The 22136-nt window shown below is 45.9% G+C and overlaps 1 protein-coding gene across 2 annotated transcripts in view; it reads left to right on the forward strand.

Moving 5' to 3' along the window:
* FNDC3B (fibronectin type III domain containing 3B) overlaps window positions 1-22136 on the forward strand; it is a 413666-nt gene that overhangs the window by 97371 nt on the left and 294159 nt on the right. For both annotated transcript variants that reach the window (XM_073674905.1, XM_073674906.1), the window contains exon 3: window positions 5875-5950. In XM_073674905.1, coding sequence (XP_073531006.1) covers window positions 5875-5950 — 76 coding nt within the window. The remainder of the gene's footprint in view (window positions 1-5874; window positions 5951-22136) is intronic.

Below are 22136 nucleotides of genomic sequence, written 5' to 3' on the forward strand. Positions count from 1 at the left end.
GTGTCTGTGCGATGTCTGGGGGTGTGTGCGTGCAGGCAGACATAGGCCGATGTGACACTACTACTCCCATCGGCCTATGTCTGTCCCCCGTCCACTCGTGCCAGCAGGATCAGCTCGATGGGAGCAGTAGTTCCCATCAGCCTGATCCTGCTATTTAAATTGCCCTACTGTGTCCCCAATAAATATTAAATACATGTCATTGGTGGCCAGTGGTTACCTACAATAAATTAGTTCATACATTACCTGTCCCCGCCGATCGCCACCTAAAATAAAGTAAAAAATAAAAAACTACACCTATACTCACCTAGACACCTAATTCCCTGAAGCCATCGATCTCCTGTAATAAAATATAAAATAATAAACCACAACCTTATCCTTACCCCTCCGTAGTAGTCCACGAGTGTCCCACGATGATCTCCAGTTGAGAGCAGCCACATAGAATGTGACCGCTCTGAACAGCTGCCGCCGTAAAGCAGCCCCGTCATTGCATAAGCGGGTTCGCCGGAGTTCAGGCAGCGCTGCTCCGGTCATCTCCTTTACGGCCCTGCTGTATCGTGAGAAATTCCCACGGTACAGCAGTGCCGTAAAGGAGGTCTCCGGAGCTGCGCTGCCTGAATGCACTCCGGTGACCTCAGTCAGTGGCTCCCGCTGCCGGGAGCGGACGTGTTCCCGGCAGTGTGAGCTTACAGCAGCCATGCACAGCTGTCACCATCTCCAGATGTGACAGCTGTGCATGGGAGATCAGCGCAGGAACGTGGACAGGTAACTATTTTTTTTTAGTAAACTAAGAATTAAATAAAATTGTGTGTTTTATTTCAAATAAATTATTTTTTTCTGGGTGTAGTGTGTTTTTTATTTTTAACACTTTGTAGGTTAGTAATGGGGGTGTCTTATAGACGCCCATCATTACTAACCTGGGCTTCATGGCAGCTGGCGCTGACATGAACCCCAGCCCCATTACCCCCTGCCACCGCACCAGGGCAGCGTGGAAGAGCGAGGCTAAGTGCCAGAATTGGCACATCCTATGGATGCGCCATTTCTGGGGCGGCTGACGGCTGGTGTTTCTAGCCTGGGAGGGGGCCAATATTCATGGCACCCTTCCTGGGCTATTAATATCAGCCCCCAGCTGTCTGCCTAGCCTTTGCTAGCTATTAAAATAGGGGGGACCCCACGTCATTTTTTTGGGGGGTCCCCCATTTTAATAGCTAGTAAAGGCTAGGTATTCAGCTGGGGGTTGATATTAGTAGTCTGGGAAGCTCCGTGGGTATTACCCCCTTCCCAGGCTTCAAACATCTGCCCCAGCCGTCTGCTTAACCTCCGCTAGAGACTAAAATTATGGGGGATCCCACGCCAATTTTTTTTTTAAATAAATCCTTTATTTTAACACTAAATGACAATTACAGTAACCAGCACTATCACTGTAGTTCATGTCTGGATGCCGTCACAGCGAGACACTGAGGAGCGCAAGCATGCCTGCGCTTCTCAGTGTCTGTGGGATGACAGGCTGGATGGCAGCGTTCTGCTGCGGTCCAGTCTGTCATCTCGATGTAGCAGAGCTGAAGCTGTCATGGGAACCATGGAAAGGTAAGGATGAGGTTGCTTTATTATTTTTCTTTTATTGCAGGAGATCGTTGGCTTCAGCTGGAATGGGCGTGACAGTAAGTATGGTTTAATTTAGAACAATAAAGAATTGTGTGTTTATTTCAATTAAAGGACTTTATTCTGGGTGTTTGTGTTTTTTATTTTTTAACTTTGACTATGGGGTTAGTAATGGGGGTGTCTTATAGACGCCTCTCCATTACTAACCTGGGCTTGATGTCAGCTGGTATTATAAGCTGACATCAACCCCAACCATATTACCCCACTGCCACCGCTACAGGGCAGTGGGAAGAGCGAGGCTAAGTGCCAGAATTGGCGCATCCTATGGATGTGCCATTTCTGGGGCGGCTGACGGCTGGTGTTTCTAGCCTGGGAGGGGGCCAATATTCATGGCTCCCTTCCTGGGCTATTAATATCAGCCCCCAGCTGTCTGCCTAGCCTTTGCTAGCTATTAAATTAGGGGGGACCCCACGTCATTTTTTTGGGGGGGTCCCCCATTTTAATAGCTAGTAAAGGCTAAGTATTCCGCTGGGGGCTGATATTAGCAGCCTGGGAAGCTCCGTGGGTATTACCCCCTTCCCAGGCTTCAAACATCTGCCCCAGCCGTCTGCTTAACCTCTCTAGAGACTAAAATTAAGGGGAGCCCCACGCCAATTTTTTTTTAAATAAATCCTTTATTTTAACACTAAATGACAAGTACAGTAACCAGCACTATCACTGTACTTCATATATATGTGACTGACATGTTTCTATCTATCTAATCTATGTATGATTCTCTATTCCTTCTATTCTAAATTGTCGGGTACAGATGCTGAATTGCCGGCCGGCTTTCTTAAAGAGACGGTGCATGAAAACACTATTATTTTTTTAAATAAATCCTTTACACTAAATGACAAGTACAGTAAGCAACACTGTCACTGTACTTCATATATATGTGACTGGCATGTTTCTATCTATCTAATCTATGTGTGAAGCTCTATTCTGTCTGTTATAAATTGTCGGGTACCGCTGCTGAATTGCCGGCCGGCTTTTTTAAAGAGACGGTGCATGAAAACACTAATATTTTTTTAAATAAATCCTTTACACTAAATGACAAGTACATTAAGCAACACTGTCACTGTACTTCATATATATGTGACTGACATGTTTCTATCTATCTAATCTATGTGTGAAGCTCTATTCTTTCTGTTGTAAATTGTCGGGTACCAGTGTATGCCGCTGCTGAATTGCCGGCTTTTCGCATAATACATTCTACATTATTCTTAGTTGTTTTCATTCATGTAGAATTAACCTACAAGGAAAGAAAGGGTTTATTTTCATTCCGATATTTCTGTCCCATTGACTTGCATTGGTTTCCGGTATCGGAATCTGCGATATCCGATACTTTTTGAGTATCGGTCCGATCCAATCCGATGCGATTATTTCCTGATATCGGAAGGTATCGCTCAACACTACTCTTCACTGAAGTTGGGATTGAATGAAGTTTCTTAGTGAACAACTATAGCTTATCAAAAGGTGTAATAACTGATCAAATGGATTGTCCATTACTTTAAAATGATTTCTCAATTAGCACAAGAAGCACACTGTGCCTATTGGGAAATATAAAAGTAGAGGTCAACCCCTTTTAATTATATTACACCGTCTTTTTGCCTCTAAAAAGAATGTAATCACCATATTTATAATTTTACAGTTTATAAACAGAAGATCCTTATATAAAAAATGAAACATGTTCACAAGCACTTATAATTATGTACATTGTTAGCTGTAGACTACTTCATAGACCAGAGCAGCACTCTTATTTTACTACTTTCTACTTAAAACACTGTTTGCTATCAGTGCGTGAAGGGGGCTGGCTAACTTCTTATTCCAACATCTAATCAAGCCCCCTTCTGTGATGTAAAGATGGAGAAGGAATCTGAGGCAAAGCGCTCAGGACCTGGGCTGGAGTAGCTACCAGAGGATCAGGACACAAGGACTAATACAATTAGTTATATCCTTTTAAATAGTCGGTAAATGTATTGGTAAATAAGTTTCATCGTCATTAGGTTTACTGTATGTTTGTTATGCAATAATGCTAATACTGACTTTTTTTTATATTGAATTATATTGATATGCCTGGTATTCTGTACAGTTAATCATATAGTTCAGATTTTTGGGGGAGAAAGATCATTCCATGACTACATAAAGTACTGTTGATGTCCCATTTATAAGTCTAGCCCAATGCATGAAACTTATCATTAGAACAAGTCTAAGAGCAAAGTATGTCGTCGGCACTACTTTTCCACCATACTCATAATGGCAAAATAATTCAGAACAGGCAGTCACATTAATATTTTCGGTGTCTTGGCGCAATACTTATGTAGCCTTAGAAGTAGTTAATTTAAGAAAATTAAATTGCAGCACTCACCTTGCAGAAATATAGAAATCTGCTTAATTTAATTTTTGTAATGTACAGTAAAGAAATTGCTGTAACAGTGCTGTAATACTGATTACATTGATATCTTTGAAGAAATCAGCTTTGTGGTTCTTCTTTAATCACTATTTAAAGTTTTCTGTCAATTACATTTTTGTGCTCAGGTGCCGGGCCGTACTCTGGGGCTTCTCCTCCCTGACATTGCCAGCCCTTCTGCCTGCCCCCTCCGTTTGAAGAGGAGATTATAAAGAGAGGATGCAGATTACTGAAAAAGCAATAACCTGTTATTCAAAGACTGGTTAAAAGGCTTGTTAAAGGGTCATTATTGACTTTTAGGATTGCTATGTCTAAAGTGTGGCACTAGAGTTCTAGTCCTCTTCCTTTCTGAAGAGGCAATTTGCATATTCATTCCCAGAGGAGCATTGCATGGCCTATAAGCCTCGTTACACTGGCATGCCAGGCATGTCACTCTCCACAAGGAAAAACACATTACCTGTTAGATCCCAAGCTTCTTCAGTTAAACTCAGCAACGGTACAACTTAAATGTTAGTTCTTTCAAAGTGCATCAGCTTCCATAAAGCAGAGATGATATGAAGTCCTGTCCATGCTCTAGTTTAAATATTGTATTCATAGAGGACTGCAATCTTGTTCTAGCTATGTTTATGCCTATATATGATATACACGCTTATATTTTGTGTGTGTGCAACATATCTCTCTCTCTCTTTCAAGTTCAACGGGACCACAAAATCTGAATATTCAAGTGTTTTATTGTGGATATTTCATTGCAATTAGTATTTCCTCATTAGTTATTTAGTATTTACATTTTACTAAACCAAAAACTGTCTAATAGCAAAATTGGCTATCTCCCACATTGTGTGTACTTTTAAGAAGTGAAATCATGACGTGGATTTTACATGTAAAGTTCTTTTTTTGCCGCACAAGTGTAAAGATTTTTTTCTTGTCGGCACTCGTATATACCATATTTTGCGGATTATAAGACGCACCCCAAATTTTGGGGTGCAAAATCGGAAAAATATATATTTTTAATAAAATGGTGCACCTTATAATCCGTTTTACCTGAGGGGGGGCGGCGATGGTGGAGCAGTGGTCACAGGAGCCTGGGTTACAGATACAGGAGGTTGGCTGCGGCAGGACTGGGGCAATGCTGCTGGCCCCGTTCTCTCAGCAGGGTCGCTGATTCAGGATGACTTGGGCGGTGGCAGCGTCGGGAGTGCGGCGGTGCTGCGGGCCCCATCCCCAGGAGAAGTCGGCGATGAGTGTAGGTTCTCTCTCCCATACATAGCCCTGTGGCGGGCTTCGGGAAAATGGCCTCCGGAGCATGTGCAGATCGAGATCTCGAGAGGAGAGGCGAGACCTCCTCTCTCGAGATCTCAACCTGCGCATGCTCCGGCGAACCATTTTCCTGTAGCCCACCGCAGGGCTATGTACGGGAGAGAGAACCTACATTCACCACCAAATTCTTTTGAGAGGACGGGGCCCGCAGCCCCACTCCCGCCGCCGCCACCGCTCAAGTCATCCTGAATTAGTGAACCTGTTGAAAGGACTTGGCCCGCAGCATCGCCACACTCCTGCCACAGTCGCCGTCAGCCTCCTGTATCTGTGACCCCACTCCACCGACGGCGCCCCCCAGGTAAAATACCGTACCTTCACATTATAAAACGCACCACCTTTTTCCTCCTAAATTTTTTGGGAAAAAGCGCGTCTTATAATCCGAAAAAATACGTTTTGTTTTTTTTTGCTGACAACTTCATTAAATTGGAAATATTAGTGTGATCATGACCTGCTCCAATTGACTCCTCAGATGTTAAATTGTTCTGAAGGACTTTTATCTTTTTTTCCAGGTCATTCTAGTTCAGGTTAACCCAGGAGAGACCTTTACAATACGTGCAGAGGACGGAACACTGCAGTGCATTCAAGGTAAGGAAGACTGACGTCTGTGTTAGACTGTAACTGCAAAGCTTTTCTCACACTAGCCCATTTAATATGTGAGACTGAAGCTTCTAAATCCTTCACTGTGGTTTCTGGTGAATGGGAGCACTGCTTTTCAGAGTGGAAAATTATACTTGGTTTATGTTTCCCCTCCATTTAAAGGGAAACTATAATGGGTTTATTTAGATTGAAAAATCAGTAGTCCAGTGGCTTGATGAATTCCAGTATACAGGGCTAGAAAACCAGTATGTAGATAAATCTAGTAAGAAGTTGGACTAGAATATCCTACATTGCAGGGGCTTGACATCTGTATAATGTTCAAGGGCTAAGTTAGCTAATACTAGTAACTTAAGTGATTAATATTAATATGTAAAAATCATTGTTCGTCCGCTATCCCTATTTAAAGGGGTTTCCGGGAGAAATATATCTAAATCATCTGTAAATGTAAGTTATATAACTAATATACTTTTATTAGCCAATGTGCCCCTATGCTCCAGTAGCCGCACCATCCAAAATTCTGTCCACTTTCGTTCGTGTGCTCACTGTTGTGGCAGCATGTGATCAGAGAATTGTATGAAAGGGATGCAAAATGCTTATTTGTAAGCCAGACCCCTTCTACACCATATAGTCAGAGAAGGGACCAGCTACTAGAGGATCAGGACACCAGGGCTAATATATTTATACTGCATAATATTTATAGCTGATGCAGGTATATTTTTCCCTAGAAAATCCCTATATTTAGTAAGGAGTTGGTAGTGCATGTATTTTGTTGTGAGGTTTAGGCTGCTTTCAGAAGGTCACATCCAAAAACAGGCCAGTCACATCTGCAAAATTTGAACACTATTTGCTTAATGTGCAGCTCCACGTGGCCGTATTGCTGAAGGGTGCAGTGACTGCCTTTTAGGATATACAGTTCTCTGGGCTGTAAAATGGACCAGAATAGTACATGCAGTATACATTGATATGCTTGGTACTTTGTCATTGCGTGATATCATCTTCTCTATCATTGCATGACTGCAGAGTAATTTTGACTTCCCAACTACAACCACAGCCATGAAAAAGTTTGCCGAAGGCTGGAAACTTTGTTTTTTTTTTAAACCTGAGATAGATACAATTTCTCATATACAGTACAAATCGGATCATCCAATTTCTGGAATTTTTTGGCCATTTAAGATGACAAGTTTTGGCTTAAAAAGTTTCCCACAAATCATACCACATACTATAAGCCTTTAGTCACACTTGTGGTAAAGGCAATGCCATCATCCCTGATAGGAAAAAGTGCAGAAAAAAATACAGAAATTAAAACAGAGCCCTGGTGGATCCCAGTAGAAGTCAGTGGTGCAGTTGGCATTCTTCATACCATGGATATGAGACAACATTGTGCCTTTTGGTATGACCAGATACCACTTGTCTATGTGAGTCGGAGTTGTCGGGATAAAACTCTGTAAAATAGAGAGATCTCTTCCATGATATCAAAATAAATTAGTACAGTTTGGCTCCATGTCTTTGCAAAGATTTATTTCTGAATATTGACATTGGCATCTCTTGATCACGTGATTGACCATGGCAGACAAGTAATAAGTAGGCCTCAGCCACAAAAGTATCATTTCATTTCCAGCCTCATTTCACACACATTCCTTATGTTTTTCTCAGGCTTTTTTCTCAATAAAAGATACATTCAGATAATACTTGGACCATAGCACATAACAAATTCTGTCCTTGAAACAAAGTCTCCGTCAAGTCAATACAAGAGAAAAATGTTATACAACCGAGTAGCTAAGATAGAAAATGTCACTTTTCCGCTGAGAAAGTTGGCCTGGATTATTACATTTATTATTTTTTCAGAATTCTAAACACTGTGGAGCGTTGGTACTATTTTTATATTATGGAATCCGTTTATTCAACCGTTATCTCCAGTTATTCAGCCGGAGTTTCTCTGAACTCTTTGCTCCAAATACATCTGCCAAAAAGTTCCTTCAGGGCGAATCTTTTTGCAGGGGCATGGCAGTCCAGGTTAACAGAAGTAATCTGAGGTCTTATTCAGATCATAGATTGTCATGGTTTAGTATTATCTAGCCCTATAGTACATCTATCACTTTTATACTGTAAATTCATATAGTTTTCTAAAAAAAAAAAAAAAAAGCTTGTATTTCTTGCATTGCTTATTAGAAAAGATTAAAACCTCCTTCTAAAAATCTTTTCTGTACGTGCTACAAAGTCATGTGCAAGGTAAGTGGGAGGGTGGTCTGCTGGGTCTCCCTCCCCGATGGCTTTAGTAACAGGATGTGGAGGATGTAAACAATATTAATTCTGGTGTTCAATATTTTGTACAAATTATTTTAGGATCCTGTCCCATTGTGTATAAATATGTGACTCTTCAGATTTTGTGTTATACTAGCCTGATGAAGAGACCTGAGTAGTCTCAAAAGCTTGCAACTTGTTACCATCTTTTCGGTTAGCCATTAAAAGGTATCAACCATTGAGGACTCTCAAATCTTAATATTTTTAGGATTCTGTTCATTCTATTTGGGAACATCCCAATTAGTGGACTACATGGAGCATAGACATTTCAACCTTCCTTCTTAGGACATTAACTAATAAGTGCGCTCAAAAGGATATACGATAACCTCACCCTATTCGAGTATATTAATCTTATGTCCCATTTAGGACAATGGATGAATTTAATTCCACCCCATTCGGTGGTATGTATGGAATTTTATTATTTACCCCACAGGTAATCATTAACTGTAAGATGGTAATAAATGGCGTTCTCCAAAAGATGTTCAATCACCTCACCCAAGCAGAGCATTTTGACCCTATATCCTGGTTACGATCATGGGTCAATTGAATTCAACTCCAATTTGTAGGATATATAGAGTATTCCTAATTTCCATCTGTCTCTCTGTCCTTTCCATAATATCCTTTCAATCAGCACAATCCAAGTCTCTATGCATGATGTGTAATTCAGGTGGACTGTCCATCTACCCACAGCTCAGCTAGACCTCACACTTTGACATGGGAATCCCCCGCCTGACAATAGAGGAGTGTGGTTTGTGTCTGAGCCACACATATTTTGACAGTGGGGTGCTCTGACTTTCACCTGATGGGCATGGCCAATACTGGAGAGTTCATAGTTCCAATTGGGTAATGTGATTAAATGTCATTTTGAGGGCATTAACTTAAATTGTCCTCCTTAGGGCAAGTGCAGATGAATTCTCGCATCCAAGAGAATAGGGTTGATTATGCAAATCAGAGTGTGATCAGAGTGTGATCAGAGTGTGATCAGAGTGTGATCAGAGTGTGATCAGAGTGTGATCAGAGTGTGATCAGAGTGTGATCAGAGTGTGATCAGATTCTCTCTCATAAGGAAAAGATGGAGAAAAAAATTCTCATTGACTTGTATGGCTGAGTGTGATCCACATAGCGGATCAAACTTGTACATGTAGTGGCTCCATAGACCAACATTGTTCCAAGTGCCCTTAGGATAACTACCTTCCAGGGTTCCATGTATCCCACCAGTTGGGAAAGTTTATTTGGATAAAACTAAGGCCCTTATAAGAGTGCCAAACTCATCTGTCAATTTTGGAACATTAACTACTGTCCATCTTTTATGTGTTACATGGATTGGGGTATAACTAAATGTTGTTTTTTTGTCTTAATTGGGACATGGTGTTGAGGGTACCCCTATAGAAGAAGGTGACCAAGTGTCCGCAATAGGGGTGCCTTACTCAACCTTCATTGTCAGGATATGCAATGCCAAACACTGTCAATGTTCTGTTTCTCACCAATAGGGCTGGAACAAACCTATGGTCTATAATTATATATGAGGTTGATTATACTTGCAGAAGACGTGGTAACTAGTGTTGAGCGATACCTTCCGATATCAGGAAATATCGTATCGGATTGGATCGGGCCGATACCCAAAAAGTATCGGATATCGCCGATTCCGATACCGGAAACCAATGCAAGTCAATGGGACACAAATATCGGAATGAAAATAAACCCTTTCTTTCCTTGTAGGTTAATTCTACATGAAGTAAAACAACTAAGAATAATGTAGAATGACATGAAAAGCCGGCAATTCATCAGCGGCATTCACCGGTACCCGACAATTTACAACAGAAAGAATAGAGCTTCACACATAGATTAGATAGATAGAAACATGTCAGTCACATATATATGAAGTACAGTGACAGTGTTGCTTACTGTACTTGTCATTTAGTGTAAAGGATTTATTAAAAAAAATATTAGTGTTTTCGTGCACCGTCTCTTTAAAAAAGCCGGCCGGCAATTCAGCATCTGTACCCGACAATTTATAACAGACAGAATAGAGCTTCACACATAGATTAGATAGATAGAAACATGTCAGTCACATATATAAGAAGTACAGTGACAGTGTTGCTTACAGAACTTGTCATTTAGTGTAAAGGATTTATTTAAAAAAATAATAGTGTTTTCATGCACCGTCTCTTTAAGAAAGCCGGCCGGCAATTCAGCATCTGTACCCGACAATTTAGAATAGAAGGAATAGAGAATCACACATAGATTAGATAGATAGAAACATGTCAGTCACATATATATGAAGTACAGTGACAGTGTTGATTACTGTACTTGTCATTTAGTGTTAAAATAAAGGATTTATTTAAAAAAAAATTGGCGTGGGGTTCCCCTTAATTTTAGGCTCTAGCGGAGGTTAAGCAGACAGCTGGGGCAAATGTTTGAAGCCTGGGAAGGGGGTAATACCCACGGAGCTTCCCAGGCTACTAATATCAGCCCCCAGCTGAATACCTAGCCTTTACTAGCTATTAAAATGGGGGACCCCCCCAAAAAAATGACGTGGGGTCCCCCCTAATTTAATAGCTAGCACAGGCTAGGCAGACAGCTGGGGGCTGATATTAATAGCCCAGGAAGGGAGCCATGAATATTGGCCCCCTCCCAGGCTAGAAACACCAGCCGTCAGCCGCCCCAGAAATGGCGCATCCATAGGATGCGCCAATTCTGGCACTTAGCCTCGCTCTTCCACGCTGCCCTGGTGCGGTGGCAGGGGGTAATAGGGTTGGGGTTGATGTCAGCTTATAATGCCAGCTGACATCAAGCCCAGGTTAGTAATGGAGAGGCGTCTATAAGACACCCCCATTACTAACCCCATAGTCAAAGTTAAAAGAAAACACAAACACCCAGAATAAAGTCCTTTAATTGAAATAAAGACACAATTCTTTATTGTTCTAAATTAAACCATACTTACCATCACGCCCATTCCAGCTGAAGCCAACGATCTCCTGCAATAAAAGTAAAATAATAAAGCAACCTCATCCTTACCTTTCGATGGTTCCCAGGACAGCTCCAGCTCTGCTACATCGAGATGACAGGCTGGACCGCAGCAGAACGCCGCCATCCAGCCTGTCATCCCGCAGACACTGAGAAGAGCAGGCATGCTTGCGCTCCTCAGTGTCTCTCTGTGACGTCATCCAGATGAGCCGAGTTCATGTCCAATGAACTCAGCTCACCTCATGCACGTCACTGACAGCGTGGGAAAATTCTCCTGCACTCAGCGCTTCAGCGTGAGAATTCTCCCACGCTGTCAGTGACATACATGAGGTGAGGTCATGTCCAATGAACTCAGCTCACCTCATGCACGTCACTGACAGCGTGGGAAAATTCTCACGCTGAAGCGCTGAGTGCAGGAGAATTTTCCCACGCTGTCAGTGACGTACATGAAGTGAGCGGAGTTCATTGGACATGACCTCGGCTCATCTGGATGCCGTCACAGCCAGACACTGAGGAGTGGAAGTATGCCTGCGCTTCTCAGTGTCTGCGGGATGACAGGATGGATGGCAGCGTTCTGCTGCGGTCCAGCCTGTCATCTCGATGTAGCAGAGCTGAAGCTGTCATGGGAACCATGGAAAGGTAAGGATGAGGTTGCTTTATTATTTTACTTTTATTGCAGGAGATCGTTGGCTTCAGCTGGAATGGGCGTGATGGTAAGTATGGTTTAATTTAGAACAATAAAGAATTGTGTGTTTATTTCAATTAAAGGACTTTTTTCTGGGTGTTGTGTTTTTTTAAATACTTTACTAGAAATTCATGGTGGTCATGTCTAATATTGGCGTGACCCCATGAATTTTGGGCTTAGGGCCAGCTGATAATGCCAAGCTGGCCTTAACCCCTTTATTACCCAGTGAGCCACCGCACCAGGGCCCTGGATGAGTTGGGTACAGCGCCAGAAGATGGCGCTTCTATGAACGCGCCATTTTCTGGGGCGGCTGCGGACTGCAATTTGCAGCGGGGGTGGCCCAGAAAGCTTGGGTCTCCCTGCGCTGCGGATTCCAGCCCCCAGCTGCCTAGTTGTATCTGGCTGGGCACAAAAATAGGGCGAAGCCCCACGCATTTTTTTTTAAAATTATTTCATGAAATTCATGGAATAATTAAGAAAAAAAGGGCTTCCCTATATTGTTGTGTCCGGCCAGGTACAAATAGGCAGCTGGTGGTTGGGGGCAGCCTGTTCCTGCCTGCTGTACCTGGCTGGACACAAATATAGGGCGAAGCCCCACGTCAATTTTTTTTAAAATAAGTCCTTTATTTTAACACTAAATGACATTTGAGGAGTTAATAAAGATGCAGTCCCTAAATTATTATTTATTTTTTAATTAATTTTTCCCAAAACTTTTGACGTGGGCTTCGCCATATTTTTGTATGCCAGCCAGGTACAGCATCCAGCTTCTATGAACGCGCCATTTTCCGGGGTGGCTGCGCACTGCAATTTTCAGCGGGGGGAGGGGGGGGGGGCAGAAAGCTTGGGCCTCCCTGCGCTGCAGATTCCATCCCCCAGCTGCCTAGTTGTACCTGGCTGGACACAAAAATAGGGAGAAGCTTCACGTATTTTTTTTTTTTAATTATTTCATGAAATTCATGAAATAATTAAGAAAAAAAGGGCTTCCCTATATTGTTGTGTCCAACCAGGTACAAATAGGCAGCTGGTGGTTGGGGGCAGCCCGTTCCTGCCTGCTGTACCTGGCTGGACACAAATATAGTGCGAAGCCCCACGTCAATTTTTTTTAAATCATTTCAGGAAATTCATGAAATAATTTAAAAAAATTGATGTGGGGCTTCGCCCTATATTTGTGTCCAGTCAGGTACAGCAGGCAGGAACGGGCTGCCCCCAACCACCAGCAGCCTATTTGTACCTAGCCGGACACAACAATATAGGGAAGCCCTTTTTTTCTGAATTATTCCATGAATTTCATGAATTTAAAAAAAAAAAAACGTGGAGCTTCGCCCTATTTTTGTGTCCAGCCAGGTACAACTAGGCAGCTGGGGGCTGGAATCTGCAGCGCAGGGAGGCCCAAGCTTTCTGGGCCCCACCCGCTGCAAATTGCAGTCCGCAGCCGCCCCGGAAAATGGCGCGTTCATAGAAGCGCCATCTTCTGGCGCTGTACCCAACTCATCCAGGGCCCTGATGCGGTGGCTCACTGGGTAATAAAGGGGTTAAGGCCAGCTTGGCATTATCAGCTGGCCCTAAGCCCGAAATTCATGGGGTCACGCCAATATTAGACATGACCACCATGAATTTCTAGTAAAGTATTTAAAAAAAACACAAACACCCAGAAAAAAGTCCTTTAATTGAAATAAACACACAATTCTTTATTGTTCTAAATTAAACCATACTTACCATCACGCCCATTCCAGCTGAAGCCAACGATCTCCTGCAATAAAAGAAAAATAATAAAGCAACCTCATCCTTACCTTTCCATGGCTCCCACGACGGCTCCAGCTCTGCTACATCGAGATGACAGGCTGGACCGCAGCAGAACGCTGCCATCCAGCCTGTCATCCCGCAGACACTGAGAAGCGCAGGCATACTTCCACTCCTCAGTGTCTGGCTGTGACGGCATCCAGATGAGCCGACAATGAACTCGGCTCACCTCATGTACGTCACTGACAGCGTGGGAGAATTCTCCTGCACTCAGCGCTTCAGCGTGAGAATTTTCCCACGCTGTCAGTGACGTGCATGAGGTGAGGTCATGTCCCATGAACTCGGCGCACCTCATGCACGTCACTGACAGCGTGGGAGAATTCTCACGCTGAAGCGCTGAGTGCAGGAGAATTTTCCCACGCTGTCAGTGACGTGCATGAGGTGAGCTGAGTTCATTGGACATGACCTCGGCTCATCTGGATGACGTCACAGAAAGACACTGAGGAGCGCAAGCATGCCTGCGCTTCTCAGTGTCCGCGGGATGACAGGCTGGATGGCAGCGTTCTGCTGCGGTCCAGCCTGTCATCTCGATGTAGCAGAGCTGAAGCTGTCCTGGGAACCATGGAAAGGTAAGGATGAGGTTGCTTTATTATTTTACTTTTATTGCAGGAGATCGTTGGCTTCAGCTGGAATGGGTGTGGCGGTAAGTATGGTTTAATTTAGAACAATAAAGAATTGTGTCTTTATTTCAATTAAAGGACTTTTTTCTGGGTGTTTGTGTTTTTTTTAAATACTTTACTAGAAATTCATGGCGGTCATGTCTAATATTGGCGTGACCCCATGAATTTCGGGCTTAGGGCCAGCTGATAATGCCAAGCTGGCCTTAACCCCTTTATTACCCAGTGAGCCACCGCACCAGGGCCCTGGATGAGTTGGGTACAGCGCCAGAAGATGGCGCTTCTATGAACGCGCCATTTTCCGGGGCGGCTGCGGACTGCAATTTGCAGCGGGTGGGACCCAGAAAGCTTGGGTCTCCCTGCGCTGCAGATTCCAGCCCCCAGCTGCCTAGTTGTACCTGGCTGGACACAAAAATAGGGCGAAGCGCCACACATTTTTTTTTTTAATTATTTCATGAAATTCATGGAATAATTAAGAAAAAAAGGGCTTCCCTATATTGTTGTGTCCGGCTAGGTACAAATAGGCAGCTGGTGGTTGGGGGCAGCCCGTTCCTGCCTGCTGTACCTGGCTGGACACAATTATAGGGCGAAGCCCCACATAATTTTTTTTTAATTATTTCATGAATTTCCTGAAATAATTAAAAAAAAATTGACGTGGGGCTTCACACTATATTTGTGTCCAGCCAGGTACAGCAGGCAGGAACGGGCTGCCCCCAACCACCAGCTGCCTATTTGTACCTAGCCGGACACAACAATATAGGGAAGCCCTTTTTTTCTTAATTATTCCATGAATTTCATGAAATAATTAAAAAAAAAAAAACGTGGAGCTTCTCCCTATTTTTGTGTCCAGCCAGGTACAACTAGGCAGCTGGGGGATGGAATCTGCAGCGCAGGGAGGCCCAAGCTTTTTGCCCTCCCCCCCCCCGCTGAAAATTGCAGTCCGCGGCCGCCCCGGAAAATGGCGCGTTCATAGAAGCTGGATGCTGTACCTGGCTGGCATACAAAAATATGGCGAAGCCCACGTCAAAAGTTTTGGGAAAAATTTATTAAAAAATAAATAATAATTTAGGGACTGCATCTTTATTAAGTCCTCAAATGTCATTTAGTGTTAAAATAAAGGATTTATTTAAAAAAAAAATGGCGTGGGATCCCCCATAATTTTAGTCTCTAGCGGAGGTTAAGCAGACGGCTGGGGCAGATGTTTGAAGCCTGGGAAGGGGGTAAAACCCACGGAGCTTCCCAGGCTACTAATATCAGCCCCCAGCTGAATACCTAGCCTTTACTAGCTATTAAAATGGGGGACCCCCCAAAAAAAAATGACGTGGGGTCCCCTCTATTTTAATAGCTAGCAAAGGCTAGGCAGACAGCTGGGGGCTGATATTAATAGCTCAGGAAGGGTGCCATGAATATTGGCCCCCTCCCAGGCTAGAAACACCAGCCGTCAGCCGCCCCAGAAATGGCGCATCCATAGGATGCGCCAATTCTGGCACTTAGCCTCGCTCTTCCACGCTGCCCTGGTGCGGTGGCAGGGGGTAATAGTGGTGGGGTTCATGTCAGCGCCAGCTGCCATGAAGCCCAGGTTAGTAATGATGGCCGTCTATATGACACCCCCATTACTAACCTACAAAGTGTTAAAAAGAAAAAACACACTACACCCAGAAAAAATAATTTATTTGAAATAAAACACCATTTTATTTAATTCTTAGTTTACTAAAAAAAAAATAGTTACCTGTCCACGTTCCTGCGCTGATCTCCCATGCACAGCTGTCACATCTGGAGATGGTGACAGCTGTGCATGGCTGCTGTAAGCTCAGGCTGCCGGGAACACGTCCGCTCCCGGCAGCGGGAGCCACTGACTGAGGTCACCGGAGTGCATTCAGGCAGCGCAGCTCCGGAGACCTCCTTTACGGCAGTGCTGTACCGTGGGAATTTCTCACGATACAGCAGTGCCGTAAAGGAGCTAACCGGAGCAGCGCTGCCTGAACTCCGGTGAACCCTTACGGCCCCGTCATTCTAGCGGCGGCAGCGGTTCAGAGCGGTCACATTCTATGTGGCTGCTCTGAACTGGAGATCTTCGTGGGACACTCGTGGACTACTACGGAGGGGTAAGGATAAGGTTGTGGTTTATTATTTTATATTTTATTACAGGAGATCGATGGCTTCGGGGAATTAGGTGTCTAGGTGAGTATAGGTGTAGTTTTTTATTTTTTACTTTATTTCAGGTGGCGATCGGCGGGGACAGGTAATGTATGAACTAATTTCTTTTAGGTAACCACTGGCCACCAATGACATGTATTTAACATTTATTGGGGACACAGTAGGGCAATTTAAATAGCAGGATCAGGCTGATGGGAACTACTGCTCCCATCGAGCTGATCCTGCTGGCAGGAGTGGACGGGGGACAGACATAGACCGATGGGAGTAGTAGTGTCACATCGGCCTATGTCTGCCCGCACACACACCCGCACACACCCGCACACACACACACCCCGCACACACACACACCCCGCACACACACACACCCCGCACACACACACACACCCCGCACACACACCCGCACACACACCCGCACACACACCCGCACACACACACCCCGCACACACACACACCCCGCACACACACACACCCCGCGCACACACACACACACACACACCCCGCACACACACCCGCACACACACCCGCACACACACCCGCACACACACACCCCGCACACACACACACCCCGCGCACACACACACACCCCGCACACACACACCCCGCACACACACACACCCCGCACACACACACACCCCGCGCACACACACACACACACACACACACACACACACCCCCCCACACACTAATCATGACGGGTCTGGGAGGTGAGGCTGACCTGTGCGGCCGTGGGAAAGTTGATGTGAGTTCATGCAGTCAAGCATGAACTCACATGAACCCTCTGAGGGCACCGCGGCTACTTCAAATGAACAGCTGATCGGCATCACCTGATACCTCAGCTGTTCATTTGAAATAACCGGCGGGAAAGCGCAGCACAGAACGGGAAAGCCGGCGGTGAAGTCTTTTCACTGCCGGCTTCCCCGCCCGGGTCCTTCACTCCCCGCTCCTTGGAGCTGCGCTCCCCGCCCGGTCCTAACTTACGATCGGGATGGGAGGTGGCGAGGGGAGCGGAGGATCGGGGTGGGAGGCTGCGGGGAAGCAGTATGGGGCTGCGTGATTGTTTAAAAGCCGGCGGCTTTTTACCGCGCGCCGGCTTTTAAACAATCAGGAGAATTCTCCCACGCTGGGATGGCATTCTGATGACAAGCTGGATCGCAGCTGAGCGCTGCCACCCAGCTTGTCATCCTTCACAGACACTGCAGAGCGCAGGCATTATGGGAACTTCCGATTCCGGTATTCGATATTATAAAAGTATCGGAATTAAGTATCGGAATTCCGATACAGTGAATATCGGCCGATACCCGATATTTCAGTATCGGAATGCTCAACACTAGTGGTAACCAAACATCCTCTTGAGGACATTAGCCTCAACAGTTCTTTTCTGGACAAAAATCATTATCAGTTCATTGTGTTCCCATGATTTGGGATGGATTGAATATGTTTATCTATTAAGGTACTATGTACTCTACAATCTGTGATCTCTGATCAAAAGAGGAGCCTCTAATGTCAGGAGACAGTTCTACAGAGTGCTGATGTGGCCGCTAGGCTTGGACCCGCGAACTGATTGACACCAACTCTAGTAGTAAGTGGTGCAATTGATAGTTGTTTAGCGTCTATTCTGTAGCATTTCTTGGTTTCTAATGGCATGCTTCATAGGTGAGGACCTCTTTCAAGTGGTTATCTCCTGAAAATGATTACTGTTCAATAGACAGAACATGTAAAAATACATTTCATTAGTAAAATAATTTATTAAAGTACTTTTGTGTTTTCTGAGGTAACTTACCTTGGTGTCAGTGGTGGTGGCCCTTAGATTTCTCCTATCTATGAATATCTGTGTCTACCCCCAGCATTGGGCGGGCATGTGCCATTCATGGTTTGGCGAGCCCCGTCTCTGCACTGCGCACTATCCTCTGCTCGCGATGTGGTGATGTGTTTTACTTTTTCTTTTTCTCTAGTTGTCAGAGGGGGAGCAGAGTGTTCTTTGCTTGTCAGGGGACGCAAAGACAACTGTGGTTTCTCAGTTTCCCCTCTGACACGCACAGCAGGAGAATATGTTAAATACATGATGACCACATCACTACAAGTAATTTAGTGATGTGGTCCTCATATGACGGTGGTCATACTGAGACCGAGCTTACCACTCCGGAGAAACGGCTCGGCTCGTGCATGGCCACCACTGCTTGATTTATTAGGTGGACACAGATATCTGCGGTCAAGAAAAACTTGGGTATCGCTATGAAATTGCAAAATTATCTAATATATTAATTATCTGATCATTGAAAGGTTTGTGGAATAACCCCTCCAGGAAATCTCCCACAGACAGAGACATTATCTGTATGGTCTGCACTCCAGCGTACTTTGAAACTATGTACGATTTCTGTAGCCCACCGTCTGTTTTTATGCTTTTTGTCTAAGAAATGACCTGGCCAGTGGCAGCATTCATGGAAATTGTTTTCAAATGTGGGTTTCATCATGTGACGTAAATGTATCCACAATTCTCTATTAGATGCCTATGCAGCTGATTTTCTCTTGGAAGGGGGAGGGGGAAGGTCATTACTATCTACTGACAGGAAACTTTTCTGCTTTAGAAAAAGAGCAAATCTTATTCAAGCGACATGTTTAGGTTTTGCTTCTAATCTGTCAGACACAAAAGAAAAACATCACATAATTGTTGGTGACTGTGGGAGGTTCGGAATATTTTCCATGAAATGAACACTGCTTGTTGCTCTTGTGTCTCATGGAGTGTGGACGCTTCCCTGCAATTAGAATTAAAGGGATGATCTTTTCGCACTTTGACTCTTTTCTTGTATGTGGGAAATGGATAGGATTTCCTATCATTTGTATTTTGCTTCTACCTAACTTTTGGACTTAATTTTCAATTAACTATTCCGAGAGACCTCTATACTATGGATAACACATGCTGGCTATTTAAAAAATGCATTTTTTATGGGTCAAATAAAAAAAATTGTTTTGTTTTAAGTTTTTTTTTTAGTATTTTTTCTTTGTGCATATATGTGTAGTGCCGGCGTCCCTGCCCTCTGCTAGGCAGGGACGCTGCTCCCCTCACCGCTCTGCCCCGTGCCCGGCGTCCCTCTCCCGCTCTGCTGTCAGCGCGCGCTCCTTCCCGGTGTCCTCCTCCCGCTCTGCTCTCAGCGCGCGCTCCTTCCCGGCCCCTGTGCTTAGGGCGCGCGCGCTCCCCTCCTCTTAAAGGGGCCGCGCGCGCCGTCCTAAGGAGTCCCCGGCCAATGGCCGGAGGACTTCATCATATATAAGGCACCTCCTCCAAAATGGAGGTGCCCGAGCAATGTTGTTTGCACCTGTGTCTCACCTGTGCTTCAGCCCTCAGGTCCCGTTGCCAGTTACCTGCCAGTTACCTGTCAGATTCCTGCCTGATTACTTGCTACCTGTCTGCTAGTCTGAGGTCCGACGGTCTGCCTTACTAATCCTGTCAGTCTGTCTAAGGACCAGCCTGCCCGCTCACCTGGGAGCGCACCTCAGCTACCTGCCTGCTTGCCTGAGGTCCGACGGTCTGCCTTACAACTCCGGTCAGTCTGTCTATGGACCAGCTTGCCCGCTCACCTGGGAGCGCTTCTCCGTTACCTGCCTGCTTGCTAGCCCGGAGGCTCCGCTGTCACGTGCTGTGACCACCAGCTACTCCAGACTCTTGCCCGCTCACCTGGGAGCGCTTCTCCGCTACCTGCCTGCTTGCCTGCCCGGAGGCTCCGCTGTCACGTGCTGTGACCACCAGCTACTCCAGACTCTTGCCCGCTCACCTGGGAGCGCTTCTCCGCTACCTGCCTGCTTGCCTGCCCGGAGGCTCCGCTGTCACGTGCTGTGACCACCAGCTATTCCTGAGACTCTTGCCCGCTCACCTGGGAGCGCTTCTCCGTTACCTGCCTGCTTGCCTACCTGGAGGCTCCGCCGTCACGTGCTGTGACCACCTGCTATTCCAGAGACTCTCGCTTGCTCACCTGGGAGCACACATTCTCCATCTGCCTTGCTAGCCTACCTGGAGGTTCAGCCATCACAGGTCGTACCTACCCTTTATCCAGAGACTGCCCCGATCACTTGCCGTGTGCTCCTGCCCGTACACCCAGAGACTGTCCTGGTCACCTCCTGTGACTACCTGCCTGGTCGCCACCCGCTCCCTTACAAGGACCGCCCCCTTGTATTGTAGCCCAGAGGTTCCGCCTCCCAGACCCGTTACAGTTTGCTCGGGCCATGGAACCCGGTGGCACCCAAGCTCCCTCGCTCTCGGACCTCTGTCTTGAACTGTCCCGTCAGAGGTCCCAACAGGAGTCCATCCTGGGTCACCTGCGGAATGTCAATACTCGCCTGAACACTCTGTCTGATCCACCAACAACCTCCGCCAGTGCCATATCTTGCAATCCGGCAGCTCCGCTGCCCACTAATACCATGGTATCCTACCCCGGACCCCGGCTTTCTGCACCTCCTCGCTTCAGAGGCAACTCCGTCCAGGCTCGGGGCTTCTTAAATCAGTGCACCCTGCACTTTGAACTTTTGTCCCACCAGTTTAACTCCGACCGGGCCAAAATTGCCTTCATCATGTCCCATCTCACCGGGGAGGCCCTGGCCTGGCTAAATCCTCTATGGGAGAGAGGAGACCCCCTGGTGTCCAACTTGCCTGCTTTTCTCACGGCTTTCCGGAAAGTCTTCGACGAACCCGGACGGAAGACCTCATCTGCATCATCGTCTCACCGTGGGCCAATATGCCATACGGTTCCGTACCCTTGCCTCGAAGCTGGCCTGGGATAACGACGCTCTGGTTTCCGTCTTCTGGGAGGGTCTGTCCGGCCGTATTAAAGATGAACTTGCCGGTCGGGACATTCCTACCACTCTCGATGACTTAATAACTCTTGCCACCCGGATTGACCTACGGTTCCAGGAGCGTGCCAGAGAGGTCACCCGTGAGAGGAGGTTACCACGTCTAGCTCCTACTTTTCAGAAACCCGTCACTCCTTCTGTCTCTAACCAGGTACACCCTCCTGAGCCTATGCAGGTCGACCAGACCAAGATGGTCAAGACCCGTCAGGACTTACGCCGTGCCGAGGGGACCTGCTTCTACTGTGGCAGTAAGGAGCACCGGATCCGTGCCTGCCCGGAGAGGTCGGGAAATGCCTGTGTCTAGGTTCGCTCAGAGAGGTCCACCTAGACAAGAATAAATCCTCTCCATCCCTGCTGTTGTCAGTTTCAATCGTCTACGGGGAGAACCGTTATTTCGAACCAGCCCAACTGGACTCTGGAGCAGCCGGGAATCTTATTTCACAGTCCCTGGTAGAGAAATACCGCATCCCCACCAAACCTCTGGCTGTACCCTTGTCTGTGGCTGCCGTGGATGGGGGGCTCTTACCACGCCCCATCCAACTCATCACCGAATCCATTACTCTGCAGGTGGGAATGCTGCATTCTGAAAGTATCTCCTTTCATGTTCTGCCTGGACTCTCTCACGCCCTCTTGCTAGGTCTGCCTTGGCTCCAGAAACATGCACCCGTGCTTGACTGGCAAACCGGAGAAGTCCTTCGCTGGGGACAAGACTGTCATAAGACCTGCCTGGTTCCCGTCCATCCCGTCCGTCCCTCTCCTACCCCAGCTAATCTACCTGGACTTCCAATTCCTTATTGGTCTTATG

The sequence above is a fragment of the Phyllobates terribilis genome, unplaced genomic scaffold (assembly GCF_046119375.1).
Source record: "Phyllobates terribilis strain yellow unplaced genomic scaffold, ASM4611937v1 Scaffold_3__8_contigs__length_932513732, whole genome shotgun sequence".
In the NCBI taxonomy this organism is placed as follows: domain Eukaryota; kingdom Metazoa; phylum Chordata; class Amphibia; order Anura; family Dendrobatidae; genus Phyllobates; species Phyllobates terribilis.